Consider the following 27,592-nt stretch of genomic DNA (forward strand, 5'->3'; position numbering starts at 1 on the left):
TGTGGTGATGGGTGGAAAACTGACGAATGATCGATGACTATTGATTGGTTGGACAGTGATTGATGGGTTGATTGACTGGTTCCGTATGCTTGTGTCAGCATCAATCAATTAATCAATCACTTGCCTATACAAGCGACACTTGTAGTGTGATTATTTCTATTGTTATTCCAAGACACCCTCAACCAGGTCCAGAGTCGTCAATTGATTAATGATGATCCAGTACCAAGTGTTTCTGACAGCTTTCCTATGTGGTTGTTGTTGTTGTTGCTGACCTCAAAGAAGTTGTCAACATAACCCGTACGAATGGAGGATGATTGATATATATATATAATGTTTCTTCGCTTGTTTAATATTACTTTACTTCCTCTTGAGTGGCTCGACATACTTTGGATCAACAGTGATGATGACCTTCTTGTAATCCTTCTGTTTGTATGCGTTCTTGGTTGCGCCACGCTTGATTCTACCCTGTACATTGATGGTGTTCAACTTGGGCACCTCGACATCGTAGACAGCCTTCATGTAGTTTCTGACGTCGATCTTGCCAACATTGCACTCAGTCTTGAACATCAGCTTGCGTGTCTGAGGGAAGGTCTCATGAGAGTTCCTAGTGACCACCAACTTCATGTTTGGGAAGAACACATTGTTCCAGTACTTGCTGGCTGTCTTTACAGTTGATTTGATTGCCTCTGTTGTTGCTGACATTCTTCGTTTATCGTCTTAATGTTGTTTCGCTATCTGTATATTATATATCTGTGCTGTATGTTTGTTGTCTGTTATGAACGAATGAATGATTGAATGTGAATGTATAAAGCTCTGTTTGTTCATAATGTTCGCCAATCAATGGTTATGATGATGATGAGTCAAGTCGTTGTGTCGCGAGAACATCGAGGCCGAGTGTTGTAATGTTAGAATGATTGAATACGATTGAGGGTATGTCTGCTGTCTTGCATCCTATCCTATTCATCATCATCATAATCCTCACCTTTTATACTGTTCACAATTGATCCTTCTACTTCTTCTAATACAATATATATATATATATATAAATGTAGTGTAGTTATAACAAGTTTAGACAATGCGTATTCGATAATGATCCCAAAACATTGATCACTTTTTTGTGTGGGGATGTGGAAAACGACCAACTTTGAGCACATCAATTTACACAATGAGAGATAAAATACATTACTCCCAACTAAAATAGTTAGTTGATCAAAGGAGATAAATCGGATTAGACCATAATATTCATTCAATGAGCCTTACTTCTCTAAACTTTAAGGGAGTGAATGAAAAGACTTCTGACAAATATGATGATAATGTCACTCTGACTGTGATAATCTATGTATACATATAAGATAGTATTGGGTAGTACAGAACTATCGAGTATTTGCCAAAGGTAACACAGTACAAGGTTGTCACTCTGAGTGACTTGACTGACGATCGATAATAATGGCAGCCTTGTACGAGACCAACAGATACTTTTTGTGTCATTCAATCGAGATGAAAATATCACTCATTTGTGAAGAGGTGGTTTGGAGAATGCATGAATGTTCATTCAGTTTCCCAATGATGATGTCTTTTCAGATTAAACATATTTAGAACACTTCATTCATTATTATATTACTCATATAGATATATATATATATATATTGGTTATTTAGTTGTACGATACAACAACAACAACAACAACGATGAGCTCTCAAATCAAGACGCGAAAGAAGTCTACTCGCGACTCTAATGTTGGCAACAGTGGAAACATTGGAAATGGTAGTGGTAGTAGCAGTAGCAGCAGTAGTACTACGACATCAAACCATGCTGGTGGTACCACCAGGAGGGACAAACCAATCAATTACAAATGGGCATATGATATGCTTAATTGGAGCGATGGTTCATTTACAACCTTCACGCCAACACAATTCAAGCTAAATGCCTTGTTCACATTCATTGTGTTCATCGTCACACTAGCCCTATACGCTCGGACTCAGTATCCATCAGTCGCGGGAGGTATGTCATCCCTCGAGACACATGACCACTCACTCATTCACTCATTCACATACTCACCTACTTTCTTCTCTCATACTAGGTGATGCTGGCGAGCTCATTATCAACGCGCATCAACTTGGCATTGCTCATCCTCCGGGATATCCTCTGTTCACAATGCTTGGACGTGTGTTTGACAAGTTCATACCATTCGGAACGGTTGGCTGGCGCATTGCTCTATTCTCCTCATTCTGTGGCGCAATCTGTTCGGCCGCCATGTTCCTCACTGTCCAACTATGGGTCAATGACACGTGGTGCGCCTTTGCGACGGCAGGACTGTTCACATTCTCGCCACTCATCTGGTGCTATCATATCCAGGGCGAGGTATTCTCGATGAACAACATGTTCGTGGCGCTGTTGGTGCTCGAAGCTGTCTGGTACGTGCGCACCAGGATCTTTGAGAACGAGCGCTTCAACCCGTCGTTCTGGACCAGTGATAGGATCGCCTATCTCTCTGCATTCACATGTGCGATTGGTCTGACCAACCAGCACACACTCGTGCTCGTGGTCGTACCCTTTGCCTTTTGGCTGATGCTCATCGCTGGACGCGACCATCTCTGGAGTATCAACAACCTCACCAACCTTACAATCGCCACCTTGTCCGGTCTCTCACCATACCTCTATCTAATCATCGCGCCAACCCTGCGTCCAACCGAGTACTCATGGGGCAACACTTCAACCCTCAAGTATGTATATACTCTCACTCTCCATTCGGTCAACTAACCCTGCTGCCACTACCATCATAGGGGATTCATGACTCATTTCCTTCGCGAGGAGTATGGCACATTGCAACTATACAGTGGTGACTCTGGATCAACAACATTGTCACAGCGTATCATTCTATACTTTGAGAACATCTTTGAACAGTTCAACTATGTTGGAGGTGTACTGGCCTTTATTGGATTGGTTGGATTGTTACTTGGCAGCAACTTAAGGTATGTTTGAATGGTCGTGACTCTTGATTGGACACATAGCGGATGGATGTACTGACATGACAACTCACGCACTCTCCAGGACATTCCAATGGCGATCAGTTGGAACAATGATCATCTTCACATTTACATTCTATATCACTTTCTTCTTCAACCTTTGCAACCTACCAATTGAGAAACCACTCTACAAGGGTGTCTTCTTGCGATTCTTTATGCAACCCAACGTCTTTATATCAATCGGCATTGGACTTGGACTCAAGATAGTGTCCAACCTACTCAACTCGAAAGCACCAACAATCAAGAAGTAAGAAGGAATAGTTCCAGTCATATTGGATCGCGTGCACTAACAATCATTCAATCAATCAATTAATAGGATAACACTTCCATTGTTGGCATTGGGATTGGTTGCATTCCAGATTGGAACAAACTATCAACTACAGGACCAAAGCGAGAACCTCTCATATGTATACTATGGCCATGCCGTACTTGACCCATTGCCAAAGGATACATTGCTGTTGGTCGGTGGCGATCTGATCACCAATGTACCACAATACATGAAGCTGTGCGAGGGCCTGCGACCAGACATTGACATTATCAGCCTCGAAGAGATGAGCTGGGATTGGTTCACTGTTACGCAAGGACCCATTTACAAGAACGTTAACTTCCCTGGCACAGTCTATCATCCACACAAGCCAGGTGGCTTCTCACTCAAGACCTTCTTGGACCACAATCAACATCGTCCAATCTATCTTGGCGGCGACTTTAAGCATGGCGACTACTCCTTCCAGCAGCACTATGTTACGTTGACGCGAGGAATGACCTCCCAGATCATCCCGGCCAGCGCACCAAAGGGCCACTACCAGACTCTGTTGAAGGAGTACCGCCAGTTCCCCTGGTTCCCACTGCCAAACAACACAGTGAAGTATCCAAACGACTCATGGGAATACTTCTTGGTGACGGACGTGGCCATCAACCTGGAGAAGTCGGTCGAGAACCTGCTCACTCACTACCTGCGCGAGACTGGTGCTGAGTCAGAGGACGCCCTAAAGCTGGCCATCGAGATCATGCAAAAGGTGCTGACCATTCGCAGCACCAAGTGTTGGACATTGAAGCATCTGGGCGTCGCAGCCGATCATCTACGTTATCGACTTGCACAGAAAGATTCTGGATCATATGAGAGGTACACGACCATCCTACATGACGCGTGGGCCAGGTACATGGTCCATTGTGAGAAGGAGAAGGATCAAGACTGGGATACCATAACCAGTGTCGTCAAGCAACAAGTAAGAGCATGACCATCATAAAGAGTATATTACCACATTGATTGAGAGATAGAGAACTTCAAGGTGTGCGATCGCTCAGTTGAAGAAGTTAAGCTTTGTATTCTTAATGCTAGCAGGGATGTTGTTTGGATCCATTCCCGACTTGATACACGTGCATTTCTCGCATACGTATCGCCTCTGTCCAATAATATCTTTTGTGCTGTATGTCTCGTAAGCTGGGAAGAATGCTGCGCCACAGTCCACGCAATCCTTTGACATCCTTCCATAGGGAGCATCAAACATTGGCGAGAAGTTATATCCATTACAGTTATACCAGTTATCCTGTCCACCTGATCTACATTCCTTGCATGCTCTATAAACAAACAAGTTGTCAGCATGATGCCAGCGCTGGCGCAACTGAATGAATGATCGATCATTCATACATACCTCCAATCATTCTTCTTGTTGTCATGCTTGTGTCCAGTGGCCTCGGGACATCCACATGAGGTATAGCGGTTGTGTGATCGTGCACAGAACTGCCGAGAGTTGGACATCATTACATATTGGTGCTCATTGTCACAGACCCAGTTCTTGCAACATGGTGTCTTCTTTAGTGGACGATCTGGTCCTGGCTCTCTATTACACAGTCCACACTTCTTCACAGCATTCTTGAGTACCAAGTCGCCAAGTGGATTGACAGCCATTTGATCCTCCTGTCTCGTGAACTTTGCCCAAATACCATGCTTCCTCAGCTGTTCGCAATCGCGTTTATGTTCAGGCCATCCTGCAACCTGATGTTCTTTAGAGCAATACCTATATATGATTGTGTTGTGTCAATGAGGCATTCTCATTCATTCATTCATTCGTTCGATCAATCAATCAACATACTTTACACATTTACATGCACCACAATATGACAAGGTGGTGCCTTTACATCCTGGTATTTCGCATCTCTCTGGTCTCCAGAACATCTTAGAATGTTTTGCTCAGGTTCCTCCATTATGTTATATAGTTATACAATACTTATTATCTGTATCTCTTAAAATGTGAACAAACAAAATATTACATGTAATTCCAAGTCCAAGGACTCTTTGTCCTCAACTCTTCTTCGAAAATCAAATATAATAGTAATAAAGATACAGAAATCGAGATAGAGATAGAGATGGACAACGCAAACAGTGTCATCATCAAGGAGACATGGCAGAGATATAAGGACAGCCCAATGATGCTAAATGATATAAGTGGTCAAGATGTAGAGTCATTGAAGAGTGCTGTTGACGAGTTTTTGTTAGTTCACCTCAAACAAGCTAGCAACCTAGTGTCCTTTATCAATGCATTGCCACTGATGTCAATGGTATGTTGGTTATGACATCTTGAGATCAACTGACTAACTGATGAATTTACTATAGGCAATGACCAGTTGCCTTCAGAAATACAAGGATAACATCTACAAGATGTTTGAACGGATAATGATCTCAGATGTGCTGCCATATACACATAGCATTAATCCAATATATATTGACTACTCAATACTTCCAAAAATGAAAGGTATCAACATCACTCTGTTCGACCTGGCATTGGCCTACATCAGAGTGTCAAGTATACCTTCGTTATTCCAATACACTTATTTCTTGGTCAAACCAAGATTCATGAGAATGGTTCAAAACAGCATCATTGATGATGGACAACAACTACAACAACAACAAAAACAACTTCTGGCGGTATATGTCCAACTACTTGTCACCAGAATTGATCACAAAGACTACTTCATCAATATAACAGAGGCATTTGGAATGGAGCAAGTCGAGAGCGATCTTGTCCAATGGTTCCTCTCAGAGAACACTGAACGAACTATTGAGCACACAAGAAAGTTGAAGTACCTCCAATGCCTTCCAAACACCTCCTCATCACAGCTTCTGATTAATCACAAACAAGACGTTATCAAGTAAGTATGTCGACACTTGTCAGGTCAATCAATCAATCAATCAATCACTCACTTACTCTTTACAACACTTAGGTTCATTCAAGGGTGCGGTATGATGTATATCTCCTTTGAATTGTCAACTGTGTTTGCCATCGCTCTTGAAGATCCCACCAGGCAACAAGCCAACCAAATCTTGGTATTGGATATGTTTGAATGGAAGTTGAAGCATCACAGTCCTACCGATTCTAATTCTAATACCCAATACTTCAAATCATTACTTCCACTTCTACGACTGATCGAACCATCTGATCGCTTTCTCCAACTTTATAACCAACTCCCAGACGACATCAAGTGTCAAGCTATGGACCACCTCGGACCATCATTCCAGAGTGTTTGTATTATTATATTGTTATGATACCTAAAATACTAACCAATCAATCAATCAATCAATCATTGACATTTAGGTACAGTTTTATAAAGATCATTTGGAGCAAATAACACTCAATGCACTCTCGACACAGGACGATCTCGTCATCTTAGCTGGTGTTGCCAAACTGTTTGGATCACTTGGCGAGTGTTTGGATATATGGCTGCCAATAATGGATCGTGTCGAGTCAATGTCAATCAATCCCGCTATCATTGTTAGATCAAATATTCTGCGTTCTGATGCGTTCAACTTTGCCACTGGATTGCTTGGCCTTGTCAAAGGGATGGGAACAATACTCTCAGATCTACAACGTGACAACTACATCAATACGGCAATACATTCATTGGACAACTCTGAAATTGACTTTAAAATTCAGGACGAGACACTTTTTATCAACACCTATCGTCCATGGATCGAGAGATACATCGCCAAGTTCAAGGAGGATATATTCACCCAGGAATTATCGGTTGTTGGGCCATTCAAAGTCATATTGGTCCGCCATTCAATGTTGGACAACCAGCTCATCAGTCGTATCATCAAAAGATCTCCAACTAAAAATGGACTGGCAATAGTTGATTTCCTCTACTCATGTCCTGATCCAATTGATGCGTGGACCCAATGGATTGACACCCCAACTCAAGATGATCTTGGTTATTTTTCCCAGAAGTGCAAGGTTCCTGCAGTGATCTTTCGACTACTCATGTGGCGACACACCCTAAAGATCCAGTACAAGATCGAGAGAGGCAGTGTGGAAAATGATATTTCAAAGAGTACATTGTTGTTCATGTTGGAGCGAAACGATGACTTTGAACAAAACAATCGACTGTACAATCAGTACAAGAAGGTATCCATCGCAAGAATGTATTTGGAAGCCAAATCATCCAAGTCATCACCTGTGACAGACTTATTCTCATCACTCTCACCATTGTTGATCAGACACATCATTGAACATATCCTGACGAGTCGCAATGATACACTTGAGGCCAAATGGATGGTATCACTGTCAACAGTGAGTACTCGATTCCACCAAGCAGTGTCATCCATACTCTCAAACAATGTTACATCAGTACTCTACCACTCAATGATCAATCACATTGGCTCCAAGTACTGCTTGTTATCCAAACCACCTCTACATATACATGCACTAAACATCCACTACATCCCATTAGATCATATCCAACAATGTCTTGAGCGACTTGAATCATTGGTCATACCATTCGATTTTGAAAAGATGGAAGGACAATTTGTCTTTATCAAGGTCCATGCGCCCAATTTGCGACAAGTCCTTCTCATGGAGACACCTTACAATGCAATCATACACTTTGGCAATCTGTCCCAACACAGTCAAGAGTTGTATAGTATTGTCGAGCTTGATTATGGTGGTACTGTGTCCGACTACCATAGGCAGTGCTTCAATGAGATTTTCAGAATCTATGTCGATGATCATCCATCATTGCAAGGGGTTGAGATCCACTCAAGCTCTCCTGCAGGTCCGCCCGCACTTCCAAAACATCATGATGGCACTGGCAACATCACTGGACCAAGTCTGCGATTCACATGGGATCTTGGTTCAGATGATAAAAGGTGTTACTCCAGTTACTATTGCTACGGTGAACACCAACTTAGTGATCACCTTAAAAAAATGGACGAGAGTGCACTGGACCACATCGCAGTCATCAATCTGTTTGAACATCATCCCACCCAAAGCCTGTGCAAGGCTAGGTATGTACAAGATCTCTTGCTCAGACCGAGCAGGAGATTGATATTGGGACAATCCTACCAGTTCACTCAGAACAGGAGATCGTTGGGACACAACAACAACAACCTAGAGCAATACTCCTCAGGTGTCCAATTATTCTATAAGGAGTGTCGACAACTTTACAGACTGAGAATGGTGGTCACCGATTTGGATTATATGTTGCCACTCATTCCTGCTCCAGGCACTTCCCAAACACTCCAAACACTGGAGGTCTACATTGAAGCTTGGAAATCGATTGCCAAGCATGAGATTAATAATACCATACAGGATATCATTGACATGTTATTGCTGGCCTGTGCCGACAGACCCAACCTCACAAAGATCACTGTTGAGATCCTCGAACCAAGATTTGTCTACCTCTCCTTCTACAGATGTTGTCCAAAGTGTCCACTCATAATGACTACAGACAAACAATCGATGTTGAACAGAAAACTGGCCACTGATCATATTGAATAAATATCTCACTCTGTCAATCAGAATGATTACTTCCCTCATTTCAGTGCAAAAAGTTATCTTGATTGACTCAATGTTGAACAGGCGTAGATGAGGCAATGATAAGAGATAAGAGATGGACAATGCGATCAATGTTTTCAAAGAGATATGGGAGAGATATAAGGATACACCAAAGAGGGATATAAATAATCAAATAATAGAGTCATTGAAGAGTGCTGTAGACGTGTTGTTGGATGTTGACCTCAAACAAGATGCCAACCTTGTATCTTATATCAATGCATTACCATTTATATCAAAGGTATGTTAACTAACTTGGTGGCGGTCTCGCGATAAACATACTTACAAACTTACAACCTTGCCCTTTGAATGTAGGCAATGACCAGTTGCCTGCCACAATACAATGAGAACATTCATAAACTGTTTGCGCGAGTGATGATCATAGATGTAGATCCATATTCCACCAGAATATCTGTTGACTACTCAATACTTCCTCAAAAGACAGGCATCAACATCACTCTGTTCGATTTGGCATTGGCCTACATCAGAGTTCAAAGTATACCTTCGTTATTCGAAAACACTCGCTTCTTGATCATACCAGGCTTCTTGAGAATGGTTCAATGCAACACTGATGATACTCAAAAACAACAACTGCTCACAGCCTATGTCCAACTACTCGTCTCCAGAATTGATCACAACGACTACTTCAACAACATAACCTATGCATTTGGAGTTGAGCCAGTTGAGAATGAACTGGTCAAATAGTTCCTCTCAGAGAACACTGAGCAATCGCCAAAGCTGAAGTACCTCCAGAACATTCCAAACGTCTCCACATCACAACTGCTTATCAATCACAAACATGATGTTGTTAAGTATGTTGCCTCCTCAATCGATCAATCTTACAATCAATACTAAACACATTATCTTCTAGGTTCGTGCTGGGATGCGGCAAGCAACTACACTTCACCTCCGGATTGTCAACTGTATTTGCCATCACATCTGGTGACGATCCCACAAGACATCAAGACAACCAAGCAATCGTGTTGGAGAAGTTTGGAAAGGAGATATCCTCCCTCTCAATCTATACTTACCATGCCGTCATAAGTTTATTTCCACTTCTACGACTGATCGAACCATCTGATCGCTTTACCAGACTTTGGCTCCGACTCCCACACGACATCATCCACAAAGCCATCTATCACCTGGGACCATCATTCCAGAATGTTTGTATTATGTATAATTAACCTCACATGGCCATACCCTCGCTCATTCAATCATTCAATCAATCAATCTTAACATGTAACAGGTACAATTTTATAAAGAATATTTGGAATCAATAATACTCAATGCACTCTCGACACCGGAAAATCTGGTCATCTTAGCTGGTGTTGCCAAATGCTTTGGATCACTTGGCGAGTGTGTGGATATTTGGCAGCCTATAATGGATCGTGTCAACTCAATGTCAATCAATCCCGGAGTCGGGGAGAGACACAACCTATATGATGGAAGATTGTTCGACATTGCCACTGGTTTGCTTGGCATTGTTAAGGGCATGGGTGGACGACTCTCAAATCAACAACGTGACAACTACATCAACACAGCAATACATTCTTTATACACTACTTCCACAAGATTCAAGATGGATGACGATACAGAGTTTATAAACACATATCGACCATGGATACAGAGTTTCCTTAACGAGCTATTGGTGAAGATCAGAACAAACACCAACAGAAACGTTGGTGATTTCGCATGCTTACTGGCTCGCCATTCAATGTTGGACAACCAAATAATCAGTCAACTCTTCACAAGAATACCAACAATGGATGAAGATCAAACATACTATGAGTGCATGGACTTGTGTCCTGATCCAGTTCTTGTGTGGACTGATTGGATTGGCAGATTTGTATCTTCAAATACTATGAACCTTGTCTATTATGTCGAGAAATGTAGATACCCTGCAGTGATCTTTCGACTACTCATGTGGCGTCACAATCTAAAAATCTATAGACACCAGTATTCTGGCTTCAATATCTCCAAGAGTGCACTGTTGGCCAAACTGGAACGAAACGATGAGTTTGAACAAAACCACCAGCTCTACGTTCAGTACAAGAAGGTGTCAATCTCAAGGTTGTTTTTGGACACCACCTCAACCAAGCAATCACCTCCATCATCAACCTCTGAAGCAACAGCATCTCCATCACTATCTCCATTGTTAATCAAACAAATCATTGCACATATCCTGACGAGTCCAACGATTCCTTTCCCTCGATTTGGGTTGTATCACTGTCAACGGTGTGCACTGGATTCTACCAAGCAGTGTCATCCATTCTCTCAAACAATGTGACGCCACTACTCCATATTCGCTCAATGATCAATCACATTGGCTCTAAACATTGTTTATTTGCCAATCCACCACTTCACATACATGCACTGCACATCCCCTACATCCCAGCCAATCACATCGAGCAATGTCTTGAGCGCCTTCAATCATTGACGGTGCCATTCGACCACTACCATCGCGACTTTGCTTTTATGTTAGTCGTCGCACCGAATTTGAGACAAATATATTTCCAAGAGACACCTTACCTTACCATCGATCACTATGGCAATCGATCCCAACTTGGCACTGAGTTGTACCGTATTGTCAAGATGGAACACGATTTTGTGGACAACCATACACAATGCTTCATCGAGATGTTCAGAATCTATGTAGATGATCATCCAACTTTGCTAGAGATTAATATCATCTCAACCTCGCCTGCGGCTCCACCCCTTCCAAACCCTTCTGGCACTGGGACACCAAGACTGATGTTCTCATGGATGCTAGGATCAATTGCGGACACCAGTTACCAGGGATACTATTTTGAAGATGAATATCGATACAAAGATGATCATCTTTCAGTTATGGACGAAAATGAACTCGACCATATCACATTCATCAATTTGAGCGAGAACCATCCCGTCAAGAACCTATACAAGGCAAGGAATGTTCAATCGTTCACTCTCGACCTGAAACTTTCATTCAGCCAGGGGAAACTAGAGAAATACTTCACTCATGTCCAACGATTCTATGAACAGTGTCGACAACTGAAAAGACTGACATTGTACTTGGGTGTGTTGGATTATATGTTGCCACTTATTCCCGCTCCAGGTACTACACCAACACTTCAATCACTGACTGTATACATTGACGACAAGTTTTCGATTGCCAGGCGAGAGATTGACTGTACCATACAGGATATCATTGACAAGTTGTTTGTGATGGCCGTTGTAGATCGACCATACTTTTCCAAGATCACTATTAGGCTCATCCAACCAAGAATTATCTACCTCTCCTTCTACAGGTGTTGTCCAAGGTGTCCATTCATGATGACCACTGACAAACAATCCAAAATCATCAGGAACTTAGCTAATGAAGCTAATCATAATGAAAAAATCTAGCCACCTCAGTCAATCAATTAGATTGTTCCCAGTCATTTTTGTGTAGCTTGCAAAACGATCAGACGTCAATCACTGCAAGATAACGAGTTCGGAAATGATATCATGTAAAGTATTGTCAATCTCTCGCCTGGCAATCGATAACCAGTTGTCAATCCTGGCCAAAATCGATCAAACCAACCTTGTGCAGTTCACAATTAGTGTCACCCGACCATCCTTTGTCTACCTCTCATTCAACCGGTGTTGTCGTCGATGTCCACTCAAGATGACCAAGGACAAACAATCGAAATTCATTATTCTGGAAAAAGACATAAAGACAATAAATGAATGAAAAATGATCATGGAATGATTCCATTGATAATTGGAGTGTCGGCACGCTAATTTAATATTTGTTATGTTGAATCCAATCTCTTCCAATTGGAGCAGTAGTAAGCTGGTTGAAACCAAAGGCCTCACACAGGTCCACTGCAAGTGGAACAACCTCGCGACACAGATCAGCAATCTCGTTGCTGATGGCGTCGGACTGATCGACAGAGATGAACTGATGCTTGACGAACCAGGTGTCCTTCTCGATGATGACCAAACCCATCAGACTGACCAAAAGTGACATGGCGTGACGCTGCTTGGCATCTGGACACTTGTTGACGCCGTCGATGAAGCGCTCCAAGAGGTAGCGCTCAGTGAACACGATTCCGAGGTTCAAGATGATGTTTCCACAGTCGTTCCAGGCATCCAACACTGGCTTTCCATTGCCGACGGCCTCCATGAGCTTGGCGGCGACGGCTGGGATGTACTGGTGTACTCTGGCGGTCATTGCTGCCATGATGAAGTCCTGTGAACGGAGGTGCTTCGAGTCGGTCTTGCTGCGATAGGCATCGGATGGTACATTGTATTCGGGTGGAGCCTTGCGTCTGGACTCGGTGAGGATGTACTTGGCAACCTGCTGGTACATCAGGACGTTGTCGCCCTCGAATGTGGTGTAGATCTCGGTCTCGGACTTGAAGATACCGATGAGGTTCTCTGAGAGGAAACCTTGGCCACCGCAAGCCTCACGACTGTTCTGAAGACAGTCACGGTTGTGCCATGAGGCGTAGGCCTTGAGTGCAGAGGCGTAGACGTGGATCTCCTTCTCCTTTCTGTTCTCCTTCTCGGACATTAGACGCAGCAGATACTCATTACCAAAGTGAATGGCGTAGTTGAAGGCCAGATGTGGCAGCAGACGACGCTGGTGAACGGCGTATGAGATCAGCTGACGCTCGCACTTGTCATCACCAAACTGACGACGGCTGAATGCGTAGTTGATGGCGTTGAGGAGTGTGACTGCTGAGAAGCTGACGCAGCCCAAAGAGATGATGTATCGTCCAATGACCAGAGCACCAATGTTGTGTGCGAATCTCTTGACGGCTGGGTTGATGGGGCTGGAGTAGATACCGGCCTTGTTGACGCCTCCGTAACGAGACAGGAGCTGATCGCGTGGCACTGGGTAGTTGACAAACATCAAACGTCCATTGTCCACACCGTTCAGGGCCATCTTGTGACCGCAGTCGGCGATCTTTACACCATGGCAGATGCTGTTGTCTGGGTTCCTGATTCGCATGAGGAAGGCGTGCACACCCTCGTTCTTCTCTCCAACCTTGAGCTGGGCAAAGATGACTGCCCACTGTGCATTCTTGGCGGCGGCACCAATAAAGTACTTTTGCGAGGTGATTGTTGGCGAGTTGAGGATGAAGTGCTCGGTGGCGTGGTCATAGACGGCCTGTGTTTCGATTTGCTGAACGTTGGAGCCGTGGCCCAACTCGGTCAGACCGAAGCAGCCCGACATAGACAGGTCCTCGACGTGCTTGATGTACTTCTCGCGCTGCTCATCAGTGCCCAAGTGCAGAATGGACGCGCCAAACAGCGAGAAGTGCACGCCAAACAAGGTGGTGACTGAGATGTTGCGCAGTCTGTACGACTGGGTCCATGCGGCAATCTTGGTTGGATCGCGGATAAAGTCCCACACGGAGATGTACTTCTGGGAGATCTTCATCAGCAGATCGAACTGGCGACGAGTGAGTGCGCGCTCCTGCTCCAACGACATGCCGCAGTAGTCGGCGTGGATCAACTCATTCTTTGGATCCTGCCACTCCTCCATTATCTGGTTGCGCATATCGATGTGGTATGGGAAGAGGTACTCAAACAGAGCCCTTGGGTCGAAAGTGTGCTGGCTTGTGACCAAGGCTGATGATTGCTCAGCTGGTGCAGGTGAGTTTGTAGCATTATTCTCAACAGCAACAGTCAAGTGTTGTCCTGTAACAGCTATTCTTCTTGTTGCATCCTCCATTATTGTATTAATATTTGATTGATTGATTGAGATTGATTGATAAAGTGAATGAAGTTTGATTGATTTAAATTATATATATATATTATATAAAGTTATAACTACAATAATAATAATAATGAAGGTCAACAACAACACAAACAAGAACAACAAGACAATGAATGGTCTTTGCAAAGTTGAAGGATAAGTAATGTAAATAAATAAATAAAATTTATAAGTATGAAATATCTCTCACATCATATGCACCAACAAAGGGAAGACAATAACACTAGTAGGGTCAGGTGTAAGGAGGGGGTAGCATGGTGTCAGACCAAAGAGTGCAAGTAATGTCCCAAAATGGATAAACGTGTCGCTCGTGTGATCGGCAATCCAACTCCGAAAAACACACACTAAATGGGTGGTAGTGGTGTTCGTCTTTTTTTTTGCTTCAAGTTTGTTTGTTTGGTTCCAACCCTCAGAGGTCGAATTGGAGCATGTGTTTGAATGAACAAAAAGTCATGATTGTCCAGTCATTCAGGTCAGGTCTAGTCAGGTCAGTGAATGATTGAACTTGTCCAGGAGTCATCTGATTTGCAGCCTAATCCCAAAATGCAATCATTAATTGACTATTATAATACTACATACTGTTGTTGTCATGGCATGAAATAACCAGGTACTGAAGATGGATTGCAATGACTCACAGGTGAGGTTTAATAATCAATCTCCGATCAATCCAACACCATCATCGCCATTATATCGTCCCAAATAAAAATTCTCTCTCTTCCATTTGGAAGCTTATTCATTCTTTCACTTGATGTCTGTCCAAAGTAAAGTAGTAATGAATAGTGAACATCAATAACAACATATAAACAATGTTACCTTATTGATATATCAATCAATCCAAGTGCACTCATGAGTGTTTCTTTATCTCTAGTCTTTGTTGTAGTTTTTGAACTGACTAAAAGCGTTGACATTTGTTGACGTCCGTTACAATTAACTGATAATTTGAAAAGTTCAAAATTAATAATAATATTTTTTTTAAATGGGGGAGTACGTTGTGTTGGGTAGTCATTCACTCCTCGCACCCCATTATTAATACACACACACACATTACTCAACTTGACCAACCAATTAGTTATATACACACACACACATACACACACACACACACAAACGTTTGGAATTGTACACCCTATCAACGAGAAGAGAGCCAGCTAGCACAGTCACAGATTCGAAGCAAAAGCGTCGAGAACAACAACAAACACCAACATTTGCTACAACAACAAACACACACACACACATTACTTACTCTTAATTACCTTTCGAGTGAACACACAACACAATAGAAGAGGGCCTACCCTTGTTACTCGTTTCAACCAACCAAGTCAATTCAAGTCAACCAAGCAAGCAAGGACCCATTGTCCCCTGCCATTCGACCAACAAACAAACAACAACAACAACAACAACAACAAACAACAACCATCCTCCCTCCTCCACATCATTCGACCAGGTCCTATCTCCATCTCGATTTAATAGCTCATCCATCTCATCTCATCCCCTCCTTCATCAAGTCATTCAATCCAGTCGACACACGCAACACGATACCCCTTTGCGCGCATACTACCCAAAACAAGAAGAAGAAGGCCTTAGCCCAACCTACTATTATAACAACAACAACAATATAAAACAATCAAGAATGAACACTGGTAACTTCATGTTGCCAAACATGGCATCACATATGGGATACTATAACAACCAGATGAACAATGCGCTCTATGGTCACCATCAGCTGCCAAACATAATGGACATCAACAATATGCATGTGCCTGGCATGGCCCCAACAGGCATCCTCTCACCAACGTCATCGCCAATCAATTCATTGCCACCCCTCTCACTCCCTTCGCATCAGAGTTCACTGACTCTGCAGCAGCAGCAACAACAACATCATCAGCAGCAACAACACCATCACCAGCAGCAGCAACATCAACATCAACAACAGCAGCACCACCAGCAACAGCAACACCATCATCACCTCCAGCAGCAGCAACAACATGACCAGACCATTGCATCTCTCGTCAATCTGAGCAGTCAGCAACAGCAACAACATCATCACCATCAGCAGCAGCAGCAGCATCAACAACACCTCCAGAGCTCAGTCTCCTCGGTGCCATCGCAGGGCAGCATATCACAGACACCTTCGTCCTCAGACTCGATGCCATCGCCCGTGTATGACATGGGTGAGCAAGCTTTACAACACAGCGTCGGCATGGGTGCGCTGCACCACCAGCTGGAAACAACCCAGACCAGCAGCAACAGCAACACGGCCGGCGTAGAGAATGGCCTGCCACTCGATTCACCACAGGTCAAGCCAGCGTCATCCAAGAAAAGCTCGTCATCGTCGTCGTCGTCGTCCAAGAAGAAGGCCAAGACATTCAGTCCGTTCGAGGGCTCGCTCAACTCGTTGACCAAGGAGCAGCTGGTCGCGCTCTGCTCGCACTACTTCCACACGATGCATCCCGATCTGCTGCAGGAGTTTGAGAATGTGATGCCGCCACCCGACCTGCACGAGGTCATGGACGAGCTTGACACGCTCCAGAAGAAGTACAACAAGCTGTTCCCCAACAACAAGTTTGACTTTGACAACAACTCGTACAACCGCGTCAAGAGCGGCCTCAACAACTTCAAGAAGCAGCTCGTGGAGAATGGCGAGGAGTTCAAGGAGAAGTCGGCATGGTCCACGCTGCTCCAGTACGTCATCCAGGCGCTGCCATACGCGATCCGTATGCCACAGTGGGACGACGACAAGAACAACGCGAGCAGAGTGGCCGCCATCGCCAAGATGGACTTGTTTGGCAAGTCGGCCGTCAAGGGACTGCTGTCGAACGACCTGCCCTTGGAGAAGTGGGAGCGCCATCGTCTCAGTCTACTGCCATACTCGTCACATCTGACCAACACAATCGAGGAGCTGAACAAATCAATTGAGAAGCGCAAGAAGAAGGAGGAGCGCTTTGAGAAGACAGTCAAGAAGAGAAAGGTCAAGGCATAATCAAGCGTCATGAGTGTGGGTGGGTGGCTTCCCAATCATCCGCCATCTATAGTACTATCCTTTCCCATCATCGCATCACAATCCAATCACAATCACATGATATCAACAAGTTCACACATCCAGAGGCATTTACTTATCTGTTCCCGCGCAGATGGGACATCAGCTGATCAAGCCATGGCTCACTCAGTGGGACAGAGGCAAACGCCATTCCTCTGGAATCGCTAATCATCCAGCCATTCAATCAAACGAACACTCAATCAATCAAGCATTGTCAACATCAATTAATTAGACATTAATAACAACCAACCAACCAACTTATATAAGTGTAAATAAAAGGATATATATATATATATCATATCATTATGTCATCACTATCACTTGTGGCCTGGCCTGGGGACTTGTCCTCCCGCTTGTTTTGATTGATCGGCTTCATTTAGCACATTACCAAATCAACTTCATTATCTTCATTTGTTTGTTGTAATAATAATAAGTTAATGATGTTTGGCATAAGGACAGTATTGCAGTCTACACTGAGGACAACATCATCAGGTCGAGGCTTGTTGTTTGGTCAGCGTGAACTCACCAACTTACAAAGATACAACATTGGTCATGGTCATTGTCCAACAACAACGCCACTGCTCCAACTGAGGAGCTACTCATCATCATCATCAAACTCATCACCAAAGGATGAAGATCAGACAAACAAACAATCACAACAACAGAATGAACAACAGCAACAACAACAACAACATAATGATAGCGAACAACAACAGCAACAGCAACAGCAACAGAGACGAAGCGGTGGAGGAGGAGGAAGACAATATAGTGAGGAGTTGAAGGAGAAGAATAGATCAGTTGGAATGTGGGTCGCTGCATCGATTATAGCAGTGTTGGGATTGTCTTATGCAGCTGTGCCACTGTATAGAGTGTTCTGTCGTGTCACTGGCTATGGTGGTACGGTTCGCGAGGCCGTAGACGTTGTACAAGATGTCAAGAAACGCAATCTAGAGCGTGAGGTCTATCCCATCAAAGTATCATTCACCTCCTCCGTCGGCAACAAGATTCCCTGGACATTCAAGCCAACCCAAAGTACCATCGAGTGTCTTCCAGGCGAGCCAGTACTTGCATTCTACAGAGTAAGTGTCATGGTCGCCATCACATTCATTCATTCATACTGACTCGCTCACACTCAACTCGTTGGATCACAGGCTACCAACAACACAGAACAACCAATCATTGGCGTTGCAACTTATAATATTACACCGATGAAGGCCGGTCCTTACTTTACAAAGATTCAATGCTTCTGCTTTGATGAGCAGCGTATAAAGGCCAATGAGACAATAGATATGCCAGTACTGTTTGTCATTGAACCAGAGGTGCTTGACGACAAGAGTCTCAAGGGTCTAACAGACATCACACTATCATACACATTCTTCAAGTCGAATGATCAAGGAGAGCTTGAAGAGATCTAAACATATACATTCATACATATAACATAAAGTCAGTCATTCATTCGACCGTTGATCAAGAGTCAACGCACTCAACTCACTCCCTCTGACTCATCACAAACTTTGAAGTCAAGTTCACACTTTCGCTCGAACTTGAACACACTTCTCTCTTTCATTCATTTCATTCAACAACAGCAACTCTATCTCTATTATCTCTATCTTGTTAAGATTAGACAACCATTTACACAATGACATTCGATAGTCATGATTGGGAGAATGATAAGGACTGGAAGCAATATGTAGGAAGTCTGCACTTCCCAGGTGATACAAATATGGATCAGTTGGTATTCAAGTTCAAACAGAAGTATTATAAGAATAAGATTGTAAGTCGTTTGGCTAGTTCAATACATGTATTGATTGAGATACTAATTATATATATATGCTATCACGACATACAGGACCCTGAATATGTCATTAGAGAATACTCAAGTTCATCGTCTAAACCACAAACATCGTCTCCACCTCCTCAACAATCATCCAATCATACCCATGCCAGACCATCATCCACAAGCTCAAGTTCATCAACATCACAATCTAGATCATCTCCACCTCCACAACAACCACAACAACAACAACAACCAAGACAACAACCACAACAACAACAGAGGTCAATGCCACCTCAATTCACAAGGTTCCTTTATATTGCATGGATATGCGCACAAGTGTCAGTGGTAGTGTTCCCAATAATGTTCCTATTCACTGGTAACCCATCGTTCTTCTACCGTGCATTCCTGGGATCCATCATCTCCTTTGCCATCCCTCTCTATCAAACGTTTGAAGGACGTGTCACAATGGAAACACTCAAGACTGTCGCCATGACCAATGAGAATGCTCACTTCCTCCTGTTTGGCATCATGATGTACTTCATTGGACCACCATCAATCAGTAAGTCCATCACACTCCATCGATCATTCTCAATCTCACTAACCCATCCGCCTTCTGTACTTAAGTGATACTCTTCCCCAACGCAATCTATGCCGTCTATCATCTGTTGAATGTTGGACTTCCTCAGGTCAGGGACAGAGTGCCATTCCTTTACAACAAGCTACTTCTTTTGCAACAGAATCGCCAGAGGGCGACTGAGATTGCCATTCAATTGGAGGCGTGGATCATGCTCACTCTTCTATTCAGCACCATCAGAGGCGAAGCATCACCATTGTGCATGATCATCTACTATTCATTCCTCAAGGCTAGATACGCTACCAATGCTCTCAGCAGGATGTTCTGGTCACAGCTTGGCATTGCTGTCGAGGATCTCACGAGGAAACCCTGGATGCCATCCATGCTTGGCGGTATCATCCTCAAGGTGAAGGCATTCCTTTCGAGATAATAATAGTAATAATAAATGGATCGATCACACTTTATTCTTTCTCTTGTTGGACATCTCTCGCAGCTTGACTCCAGCCAGCATCAGTCTTAGTCTGTTCCTCTTGGCGACCAACACTGCAGTGATGACGATGAGTGCAACTCCAACGATGGATGCCACCACAATGACGGGGATCAGCCATACTCTTTGGCTGGACTTGGACGCTGTACCACAGACGGGCACGTCCTCGTTGACGACCAACAATGAGGCGTAGTTTGGATCAATGACGGCACTGTCGGTGAATGGTGGGATGTTGAGTGCGGTGATGACAAACAGTTTGGTGGAGTTGTTGGTGTCGAGGCCGGACATGGAAGGGTCAGTGTCGTCGACCTTGGTCACCTGGCTGTATGACAGACGACCATCGACCAGAAGACGATCAGAGTAGTATGCTCGGAGCAGTCCAGTGCCTTGTTGGATCTCAAGTTGACGGAGTGAGTTCTTGGTGTTGTTAGTTGTGCTGCCCAGCTTGGGATTGACCTCTCCACTGCCATCACATGTTGATTGTGGTGATGCGCTTGATTGGAACAACACTTGTAGGTAGTTGGTCTTGGCTGTGAATGGCCACTTGGAAAGAGTGATCTTGTACTTGACAGAGTTCTTGGACACCTGGAACAGATCGCCCTCAAAGTTATATTGTTGATTGTCCTTAAACACAGTCATCTCTACGGTGATCTCGAATGTAGATATTCCATCCAAAGATGTGTTGTAGACATTATGCAAGTTGCCATTGATCTCAGTGGTGTTGATCAGGTTCCAAACAGTGTTGCGCATGTCGACATACTTGAGTATGACATCAGTTGAGCTGATCTCGCGAATGCCTGCTATCAAGATATCGAATGACACGTTCCTTGATTGTGATCCGAGCACAATGGACGTGGAGGTCATGCTTGGCTTTGGCACATCGACAGAGTTGATGTTGTCCAGCTTTAGTGAGCAGTTGATTCCAGTGTAGTCAACATCGCACAGACACTCGCCATTCACACAAGTGCCATGATCACATGGATTGATGCATGTGGATGGGTTGGAGCTGTACAAGAACTTGGACTGAGTCACTGATTGACCATTGATAACCACGGTCACTGGTAGCGAATCATTATTGGATGATGGGATACCAAGAAGTTGGCGTTGGTTGTTGGGTCCAGCTCTAGAGACGGGAGAGACTGGCTTGCCAAAGTTACATGTGATCTGAGTGTAGTCCTGATTGACCACGGGTCCACCACAAGCATATGGTCCAATGGTAACGGTGATGCTGGTGTTGGCAAAGTTGGAACCAGAGATGGTGACTGTACCAGATTGACCTAGAATCGTTGATGACACTGTGTCGATGGTTGGTGGCTGGTATGGCATTGGTATCAACACATTTCCATTAAAGGAGGTTGGATTGGTAAGACCACTACCTGGTGGGGCCTGACAAGTGATGTAGTATGGATCGAATGATGAGTTCAAATATGAAGAATTGTTACATGGTTGTCCATTGATTTGAATGTCCAACACCTTCACGCCAGAGAATGACTCCAATGCCAAGTAATATCCAGTGATTGTAACAATGCCTCCAGATGTTGGAGGTGTCGTGATATGTGTTACATTGGGTTCTAATGATTGATTGAACAAATCGTGTAAGTGATTGATCAATGAGCATCAAGGACATCCTTCAGGTACTTACTCAAGAATACTGGATATGATGTTACTTGTCCAGCGACGGTCACGGTCATGTTGCCAGAGCGTGCATATTTTGGAAGGTTGGCCACCAGGAAAGTGTAGTTCATTACTGATGGTGAAATTGTTGGATATGATGGCCCGACAATTCCAGCAATCGATGGTAGAATGGGTGTTGGCGATGCCTGGTACAGGTATTTGCCATTGATAGTGACACTGGCAGCATTGTCAATAGTAGACGACGTTGACACAACCTTGATCAAAGGTGCTGGATAGATGTAGTTGAAGAATGTAGGAGCATTATAACCATTGATTCCAATCAAGATGGATCCGACCTGTTGAGGCAGAGTGATATTGAAAGGGTCCCTGTATGTAGTTGGATTGGATACACCACTCACATTAACATTGGCCGATGTTGCTCCTTCAATCAATTGAGTGTGAACAATCAAATGATCTTGTCCACTTGCATCCGGATTCTGTTCAGTAATCCATGGATACTTAATCACAGGTTCTGGAAAATGTATATTAGTGTCAATCAATCAATCAATTTATCAAACATATTATTATAATACTTACTCCATTGTGGAGCTAATACAGTTGAGGCTGTTGAACCTGTTGTGTTATCCTTCATGGTGAACTGTCCATAGGTCATTGTTGGTGTTACAGTGAATATACACATTGTACGTGTACATTTAATATCATTGGTCTTTCCAGAACCAATAGCAATCTCCATTGTATTGGTATAGATGTCAAAGAAGTCTCCAAACACAGTCATAGTAGCATTATCCTGTTGAACATTTGATACACTAAACCCTGAATATTGTTCATGGACATGAGTGTGTGAGTGAAAGGTATAGTTCCAAAGTGATGACAATCAATAATACATACTCCTATAATTGATTAGGGCCTCACTGTTTGTGAATTGATTGACACCGGGAAGCTGGATACTCAGGGTCATGTTAGTGTCATCTTTGCTAACGATAGCTGGAGTACACTCAATCTTGGTCTGATCAATCAATGTTTTGATCGATCCACATGGTACTGTGTAGGTGAAGTTGGTAGATGACTTGATCATTATAGTTGGTGGATTGCTGGAGTTGCCCAGGAATGATCCTGTGATGGTGATGGGTGGACTGGCATAGGGTAGCAGCGTCTGGCTGACTGTCATGGGAAACGAGTAGGGGTTAACACCAGTCAAGGTGTAGGCGTTGGACACTTGGCCGCCCACTGTGAGTGTGTAGGTAATCGAGCTTGATGTCCATGGTTCTTGGATTGAACACATGTATAGTGTTGAAGGGTTGTAAGATGGAGAATAAAGACATCTAATTCCATTGACAGTGGCATCTGCGGCAAAGTTTGATCCAGAGATTGTCAACATCTGGCCATATAGATTACTACCAGAGATGACTGGTGTGGCAACAACTGTTGCTTGTTCTACATCATTGATTGATTGAGTGTGTGTGAGTGTGAGTATGGATGTTTGTGATGATGGAGGGAGGGACGGACGGGAGATGAACATACGATTGGTATCAGCATTAATTTGATTGATTGTGCATAATATAAATACTAAAAGTATTATTGGTTGGTGATATGACATTGTGTGTGTATATCTGTATGTAGTATTATTTGTAGGTATCGATTAATAATAGATTATATAAATCATAAAGTCAGTCAAAGTGATCAACTGTCGCAGTCTATCGATTGATTTTTATATTTATCGGTTATGGATATTCTTAGATATATAATTGTGATCAAAAGTGGTGCCTACTACACTAAACAAACACCCTAGGGTCTCTTCTCTTGATGTTGCAACACCCTTGAACCCCATCAACCACCTTGGCATAATTACTATCAGTGTTGTGTTTGATCAAAAAAACAAGAAGGGGTTTGTGATGGGGTTCACCCATTCGTCAAACACTTGATCAGAAGATTGATCGACGTGGTGCAAGGCTAATTTGTTGCGAATTTTTGAAAGGTCTGAGAACAAAGACCTGGACTTGGTATAAGTTAAAGATAACTAATTATAAAGTCTGAAACAAACTCTAAAACTAACTATTTGATTGATTGATTAATTGGTGGAATGAATGATCGGCACTTGGACTCTGACTTTGAACTCGACAAGCATTCCATTCATCCTACTTATTACTCAACTCGGTTGGTCGATCGATCGATAGATTAATATTTATTACTACTCCTTCTGGACATTTGTCGCAGCTTCACACCAGCCATCAATAGTCTGAGTCTGTTACGCTTGGCGATCAACACTCCAGTGATGACCAACAATGCAACTCCAATTATTGAACATACAACGATCACTGGTATCACCCATTTCCTCGATGATGATGTCTGCTGACATGTTGGCAACTCTTCATTCACAACCAATAGAGATGCATAGTTTGGATCAATCACTGCACTCTGATTGAATTGTGGGATGCTCAGTGAAGTGATCACAATCAATGTTGATGAGTTGTCAGGCTGACTGTATGACACTTGACTGTAGGACACACGACCATCGACTAATAGACGATCGGAATAGAATGCACGCAGTAGACCTGTGCCTTGCTGGATCTCCATGAGACGAAGTGAGTCCTTCTTGTTGGTGGTCGTGCTTCCGACCTTGGCATTGACCTCTGCTCCATCACATGTTGGTTGTGGTCCTGCCACCGACTGGAATTGCACCTCAAGGTAGTTGGTCAATGCTGCGAACGGCCACTTGTTGAGTGTGATCTTGTACTTGATCGAGCTCTTGGTCACTTGGAACTGGTCGCCTTCAAAGTCATATTGTTGGTTGTCCGTGAACACTGTCATCTCGGCAATCAACTCGAATCCGGGAGCACCCTCCAATGATGTGTTGTATATCCTGTGTACATTGCCTTTGTCATCGTTGGTGCTGCTGATCATGTTCCAAGATATGTTGGTCATGTTGATTGACTTGGCCAGGTCACCTGTGGAAGTCCTCTCATTGATGCCGGCGATGGATATGTTGAACTGGACACTCTTGGCCTTGGAGCCCAACACCATGTCTGTCGAGTTGTTCAAGGGCACTGGGACATCAACTGCATCATTCGTGTCCATGGCCATAGAACATGTGATGCCAGTGAATCCTGATTGACACTGACATTCACCATTGACGCATGTGCCATGCTCACCACATGGACTATCACAAACATCCTTGTTCACACTGTAGATGAACTTTGATTGAGTCGTTGACACTCCGTTCACTGTCACGGTCACTGGGAGCGACACGTCTTTGGTAGTTGGGGTTGAAGCAAACAGCTGGCGCCAGAGAAGTGATGAAGGTGGCTCAACATCGGACGAAAACTGACAAGTGATCTGAGTGAAGTTGTCGTTGACCGTGGGTATAGAGCATGGGTTGGATCCAATTGTGACGGTGATCTGGCTGACATCGGCAAAGTTTGATCCTGTGATGGTAACATTGCCAGCCTTTCCCTTGACAGTTGATGTGACAGAGTCGATGGATGGTGATTGATATTGCATCTTCCAGATATCCTGATCATTAAACACTGCTGTTGTATTTCCACTGCCTGCAACCGCAACACAAGTCAAAGTGTAGTATGGTACACTTGATAGATCACCAATCATTGTTATATTCCTGCACTCTTTGCCGCTGACAGTGATGTTCAACACACTCGTGTTGTTATATGACATTGGTGCCAAATAGTATCCAGTGATGGTAACAACTCCTCCAGCAGTTGGTGGTGATGTTACACCCTTGATCTCGGGTCCTGTCATTGATTGGTATGAATGAGTGAGTTAATGAGTGATCGGTATGACTCCATGAATGATTGATCGATCAAACTTACTTATGGTAACAAACTTCTGACTGACCTGTCCTCCTATGGTGAGAGTCATTAGGCCTGATCTGGTGTCGTTTGGTAACATTGTTCGGACGTAGGTATAGTTCCAGTGACCAGAGAGTTGGAACTCTTTGGATACGATACCACCAATCTTGGGATTCAACTCAGAGTCACGACTTGGATTGTCACCGACTCTTGGTTGAGCGAGGTACTTGCCTAACACACCAACATAGGCAACCTCGTCAATTGTCTCAGGATAGACAGTGTCAATCCTTGGTGCTAGGTATGTATAGTTGAATGAGGTGGCTAAACCCTGGTTGGCAAGATCAATAACTATCTCTCCAACAAGGTCTGGCAATGTTATACTTATAGGATTGCCATAAGGGACATTGAATGGAGCAGTTGGATCACCCTTAATAGAATTAAAAGTAATGTCCACTGTCTGTGCCGTCTCAATCATCTGAGTCCAAATCTTCAAAGTGTCCGTATAATATGGATCATCAGATGGGAATATAGTCTGGAATGATAGAATCAATGGTACTAATGTTTGTGTGATTAAGTTGTCAGCATACTTGGTTTGAGAGATATGATTGATTGATTGATTCGGGGATACATACTCCATTGTATCTCATAAGTGAATGAGGCTGTTGATCCTGGAGTTAGGTCAACCATCATGAGGGTGCCATTGGCAGTCATATCATGTGTAATGGTAAACTGACATGTGATGTTGGTGCACGACACATTGTTGGTACTACCACCTCCAGCTGCAAGCATAATAGAAGGATACAAATCAAAGTACTGTCCATTTAGTGTTACCAGTCTTTCATTCTGTTGATGAGATGTAATTTCAAATCCTGGATTTGATTGAATGATCAGTGAATATGAGTGAGTGTGAGTGAGTGATGGAATGATTCCATAATACATACTCCTGAAGTTAATTGAGTAGGCTGATGAAATGATGTTGTAGTTTGGTTGATAGACACTGACGCTTACTTCAGAGTCCTCAAAGAATGATGCGGGAGTGCATATGAGTTTGGTCTGATCATCAGAGTAGATGTGTGATCCACAGTCTCTGTTGTCCTCTCCATTGCCAAGTGTGACACTAGAGGTGTATGTACTATTGCCCAAGAATGATCCGGTGATTGTAAGTTTGCCACCGGTGAATGGGAACATCAGAGGACTGACACTGTCTACATAGACATATGGGTTGACAGTGAATGTTTGTTGTGCAGTCAGCTCACCAGCTACATTCATCTGGAATGTAACTGTATCCTTAGTCCAAGGTTGAGACAATTGACAATTGATAATATTAGCAGTCATGACCACGGAAGGACAAACCATTCCAACAAAGCTGATGTCTGATGGCTGGAATGTACCTGCCTCTGCAAGTTCAATAACAACCTTATTGGTAGTATCAACATATGCATTGGTTATAACAGGTGGAGTTCCTATGATTGATTGATTGATTTGTTATTTGAGTGGAATCATTCCATGTTGGGGTTGAATGGTTAATTTAAATGATTGTCTTATTATTGATTGATTAAATGGTACATACCATAAACATGTTGACTCATAAGAGTCACAAGTAATATGATTGATATTAACAAAGTTGTTTGATTGATCATGATCATTATTTGTTAGTTTATGTGATTGGATTTGAGGTTTCA

At 43.4% G+C, this 27,592-nt stretch overlaps 11 protein-coding genes across 11 annotated transcripts; 6 read left to right on the forward strand and 5 right to left on the reverse strand.

Moving 5' to 3' along the window:
- Window positions 1–357: 357 nt before the first annotated feature.
- SAMD00019534_082260 (hypothetical protein) lies at window positions 358–702 on the reverse strand (the record flags this gene model as incomplete). The annotated part of the gene is made up of 1 exon (XM_012896686.1): window positions 358–702. One exon carries the CDS (start codon window positions 700–702, stop codon window positions 358–360), a length of 345 nt encoding a protein of 114 aa, XP_012752140.1.
- A 986-nt stretch (window positions 703–1,688) lies between these two features.
- SAMD00019534_082270 (hypothetical protein) lies at window positions 1,689–4,264 on the forward strand (the record flags this gene model as incomplete). The annotated part of the gene is made up of 5 exons (XM_012896687.1): window positions 1,689–2,001; window positions 2,081–2,723; window positions 2,784–2,972; window positions 3,052–3,273; window positions 3,343–4,264. The coding sequence occupies 5 exons, from the start codon at window positions 1,689–1,691 to the stop codon at window positions 4,262–4,264; spliced, it is 2,289 nt and encodes a 762-aa protein (XP_012752141.1).
- A 63-nt stretch (window positions 4,265–4,327) lies between these two features.
- SAMD00019534_082280 (hypothetical protein) lies at window positions 4,328–5,202 on the reverse strand (the record flags this gene model as incomplete). Its single annotated transcript, XM_012896688.1, has 3 exons — window positions 4,328–4,604; window positions 4,679–5,044; window positions 5,120–5,202. The coding sequence occupies 3 exons, from the start codon at window positions 5,200–5,202 to the stop codon at window positions 4,328–4,330; spliced, it is 726 nt and encodes a 241-aa protein (XP_012752142.1).
- Window positions 5,203–5,393: 191 nt separating this feature from the next.
- SAMD00019534_082290 (hypothetical protein) lies at window positions 5,394–8,797 on the forward strand (the record flags this gene model as incomplete). Its single annotated transcript, XM_012896689.1, has 5 exons — window positions 5,394–5,585; window positions 5,641–6,176; window positions 6,249–6,546; window positions 6,620–8,304; window positions 8,467–8,797. The coding sequence occupies 5 exons, from the start codon at window positions 5,394–5,396 to the stop codon at window positions 8,795–8,797; spliced, it is 3,042 nt and encodes a 1,013-aa protein (XP_012752143.1).
- A 112-nt stretch (window positions 8,798–8,909) lies between these two features.
- Window positions 8,910–9,556, forward strand: SAMD00019534_082300 (hypothetical protein; the record flags this gene model as incomplete). The annotated part of the gene is made up of 2 exons (XM_012896690.1): window positions 8,910–9,092; window positions 9,167–9,556. 2 exons carry the CDS (start codon window positions 8,910–8,912, stop codon window positions 9,554–9,556), a joined length of 573 nt encoding a protein of 190 aa, XP_012752144.1.
- A 3,058-nt stretch (window positions 9,557–12,614) lies between these two features.
- SAMD00019534_082310 (hypothetical protein) lies at window positions 12,615–14,555 on the reverse strand (the record flags this gene model as incomplete). Its single annotated transcript, XM_012896691.1, has 1 exon — window positions 12,615–14,555. One exon carries the CDS (start codon window positions 14,553–14,555, stop codon window positions 12,615–12,617), a length of 1,941 nt encoding a protein of 646 aa, XP_012752145.1.
- A 1,672-nt stretch (window positions 14,556–16,227) lies between these two features.
- Window positions 16,228–17,577, forward strand: SAMD00019534_082320 (hypothetical protein; the record flags this gene model as incomplete). The annotated part of the gene is made up of 1 exon (XM_012896692.1): window positions 16,228–17,577. One exon carries the CDS (start codon window positions 16,228–16,230, stop codon window positions 17,575–17,577), a length of 1,350 nt encoding a protein of 449 aa, XP_012752146.1.
- Window positions 17,578–18,074: 497 nt separating this feature from the next.
- SAMD00019534_082330 (hypothetical protein) lies at window positions 18,075–19,049 on the forward strand (the record flags this gene model as incomplete). Its single annotated transcript, XM_012896693.1, has 2 exons — window positions 18,075–18,713; window positions 18,786–19,049. 2 exons carry the CDS (start codon window positions 18,075–18,077, stop codon window positions 19,047–19,049), a joined length of 903 nt encoding a protein of 300 aa, XP_012752147.1.
- Window positions 19,050–19,273: 224 nt separating this feature from the next.
- Window positions 19,274–20,415, forward strand: SAMD00019534_082340 (hypothetical protein; the record flags this gene model as incomplete). Its single annotated transcript, XM_012896694.1, has 3 exons — window positions 19,274–19,408; window positions 19,484–19,970; window positions 20,036–20,415. The coding sequence occupies 3 exons, from the start codon at window positions 19,274–19,276 to the stop codon at window positions 20,413–20,415; spliced, it is 1,002 nt and encodes a 333-aa protein (XP_012752148.1).
- A 24-nt stretch (window positions 20,416–20,439) lies between these two features.
- On the reverse strand, window positions 20,440–23,704 carry SAMD00019534_082350 (hypothetical protein; the record flags this gene model as incomplete). The annotated part of the gene is made up of 6 exons (XM_012896695.1): window positions 20,440–22,043; window positions 22,115–22,442; window positions 22,506–22,618; window positions 22,684–22,920; window positions 22,996–23,541; window positions 23,629–23,704. 6 exons carry the CDS (start codon window positions 23,702–23,704, stop codon window positions 20,440–20,442), a joined length of 2,904 nt encoding a protein of 967 aa, XP_012752149.1.
- Window positions 23,705–24,282: 578 nt separating this feature from the next.
- SAMD00019534_082360 (hypothetical protein) lies at window positions 24,283–27,179 on the reverse strand (the record flags this gene model as incomplete). Its single annotated transcript, XM_012896696.1, has 4 exons — window positions 24,283–25,853; window positions 25,932–26,465; window positions 26,543–26,779; window positions 26,852–27,179. The coding sequence occupies 4 exons, from the start codon at window positions 27,177–27,179 to the stop codon at window positions 24,283–24,285; spliced, it is 2,670 nt and encodes an 889-aa protein (XP_012752150.1).
- Window positions 27,180–27,592: the final 413 nt, after the last annotated feature.

Source organism: Acytostelium subglobosum (genome assembly GCF_000787575.1).
Source record: "Acytostelium subglobosum LB1 DNA, scaffold: scaffold17, whole genome shotgun sequence".
NCBI classification, from domain to species: Eukaryota; Evosea; class Eumycetozoa; order Acytosteliales; family Acytosteliaceae; genus Acytostelium; species Acytostelium subglobosum.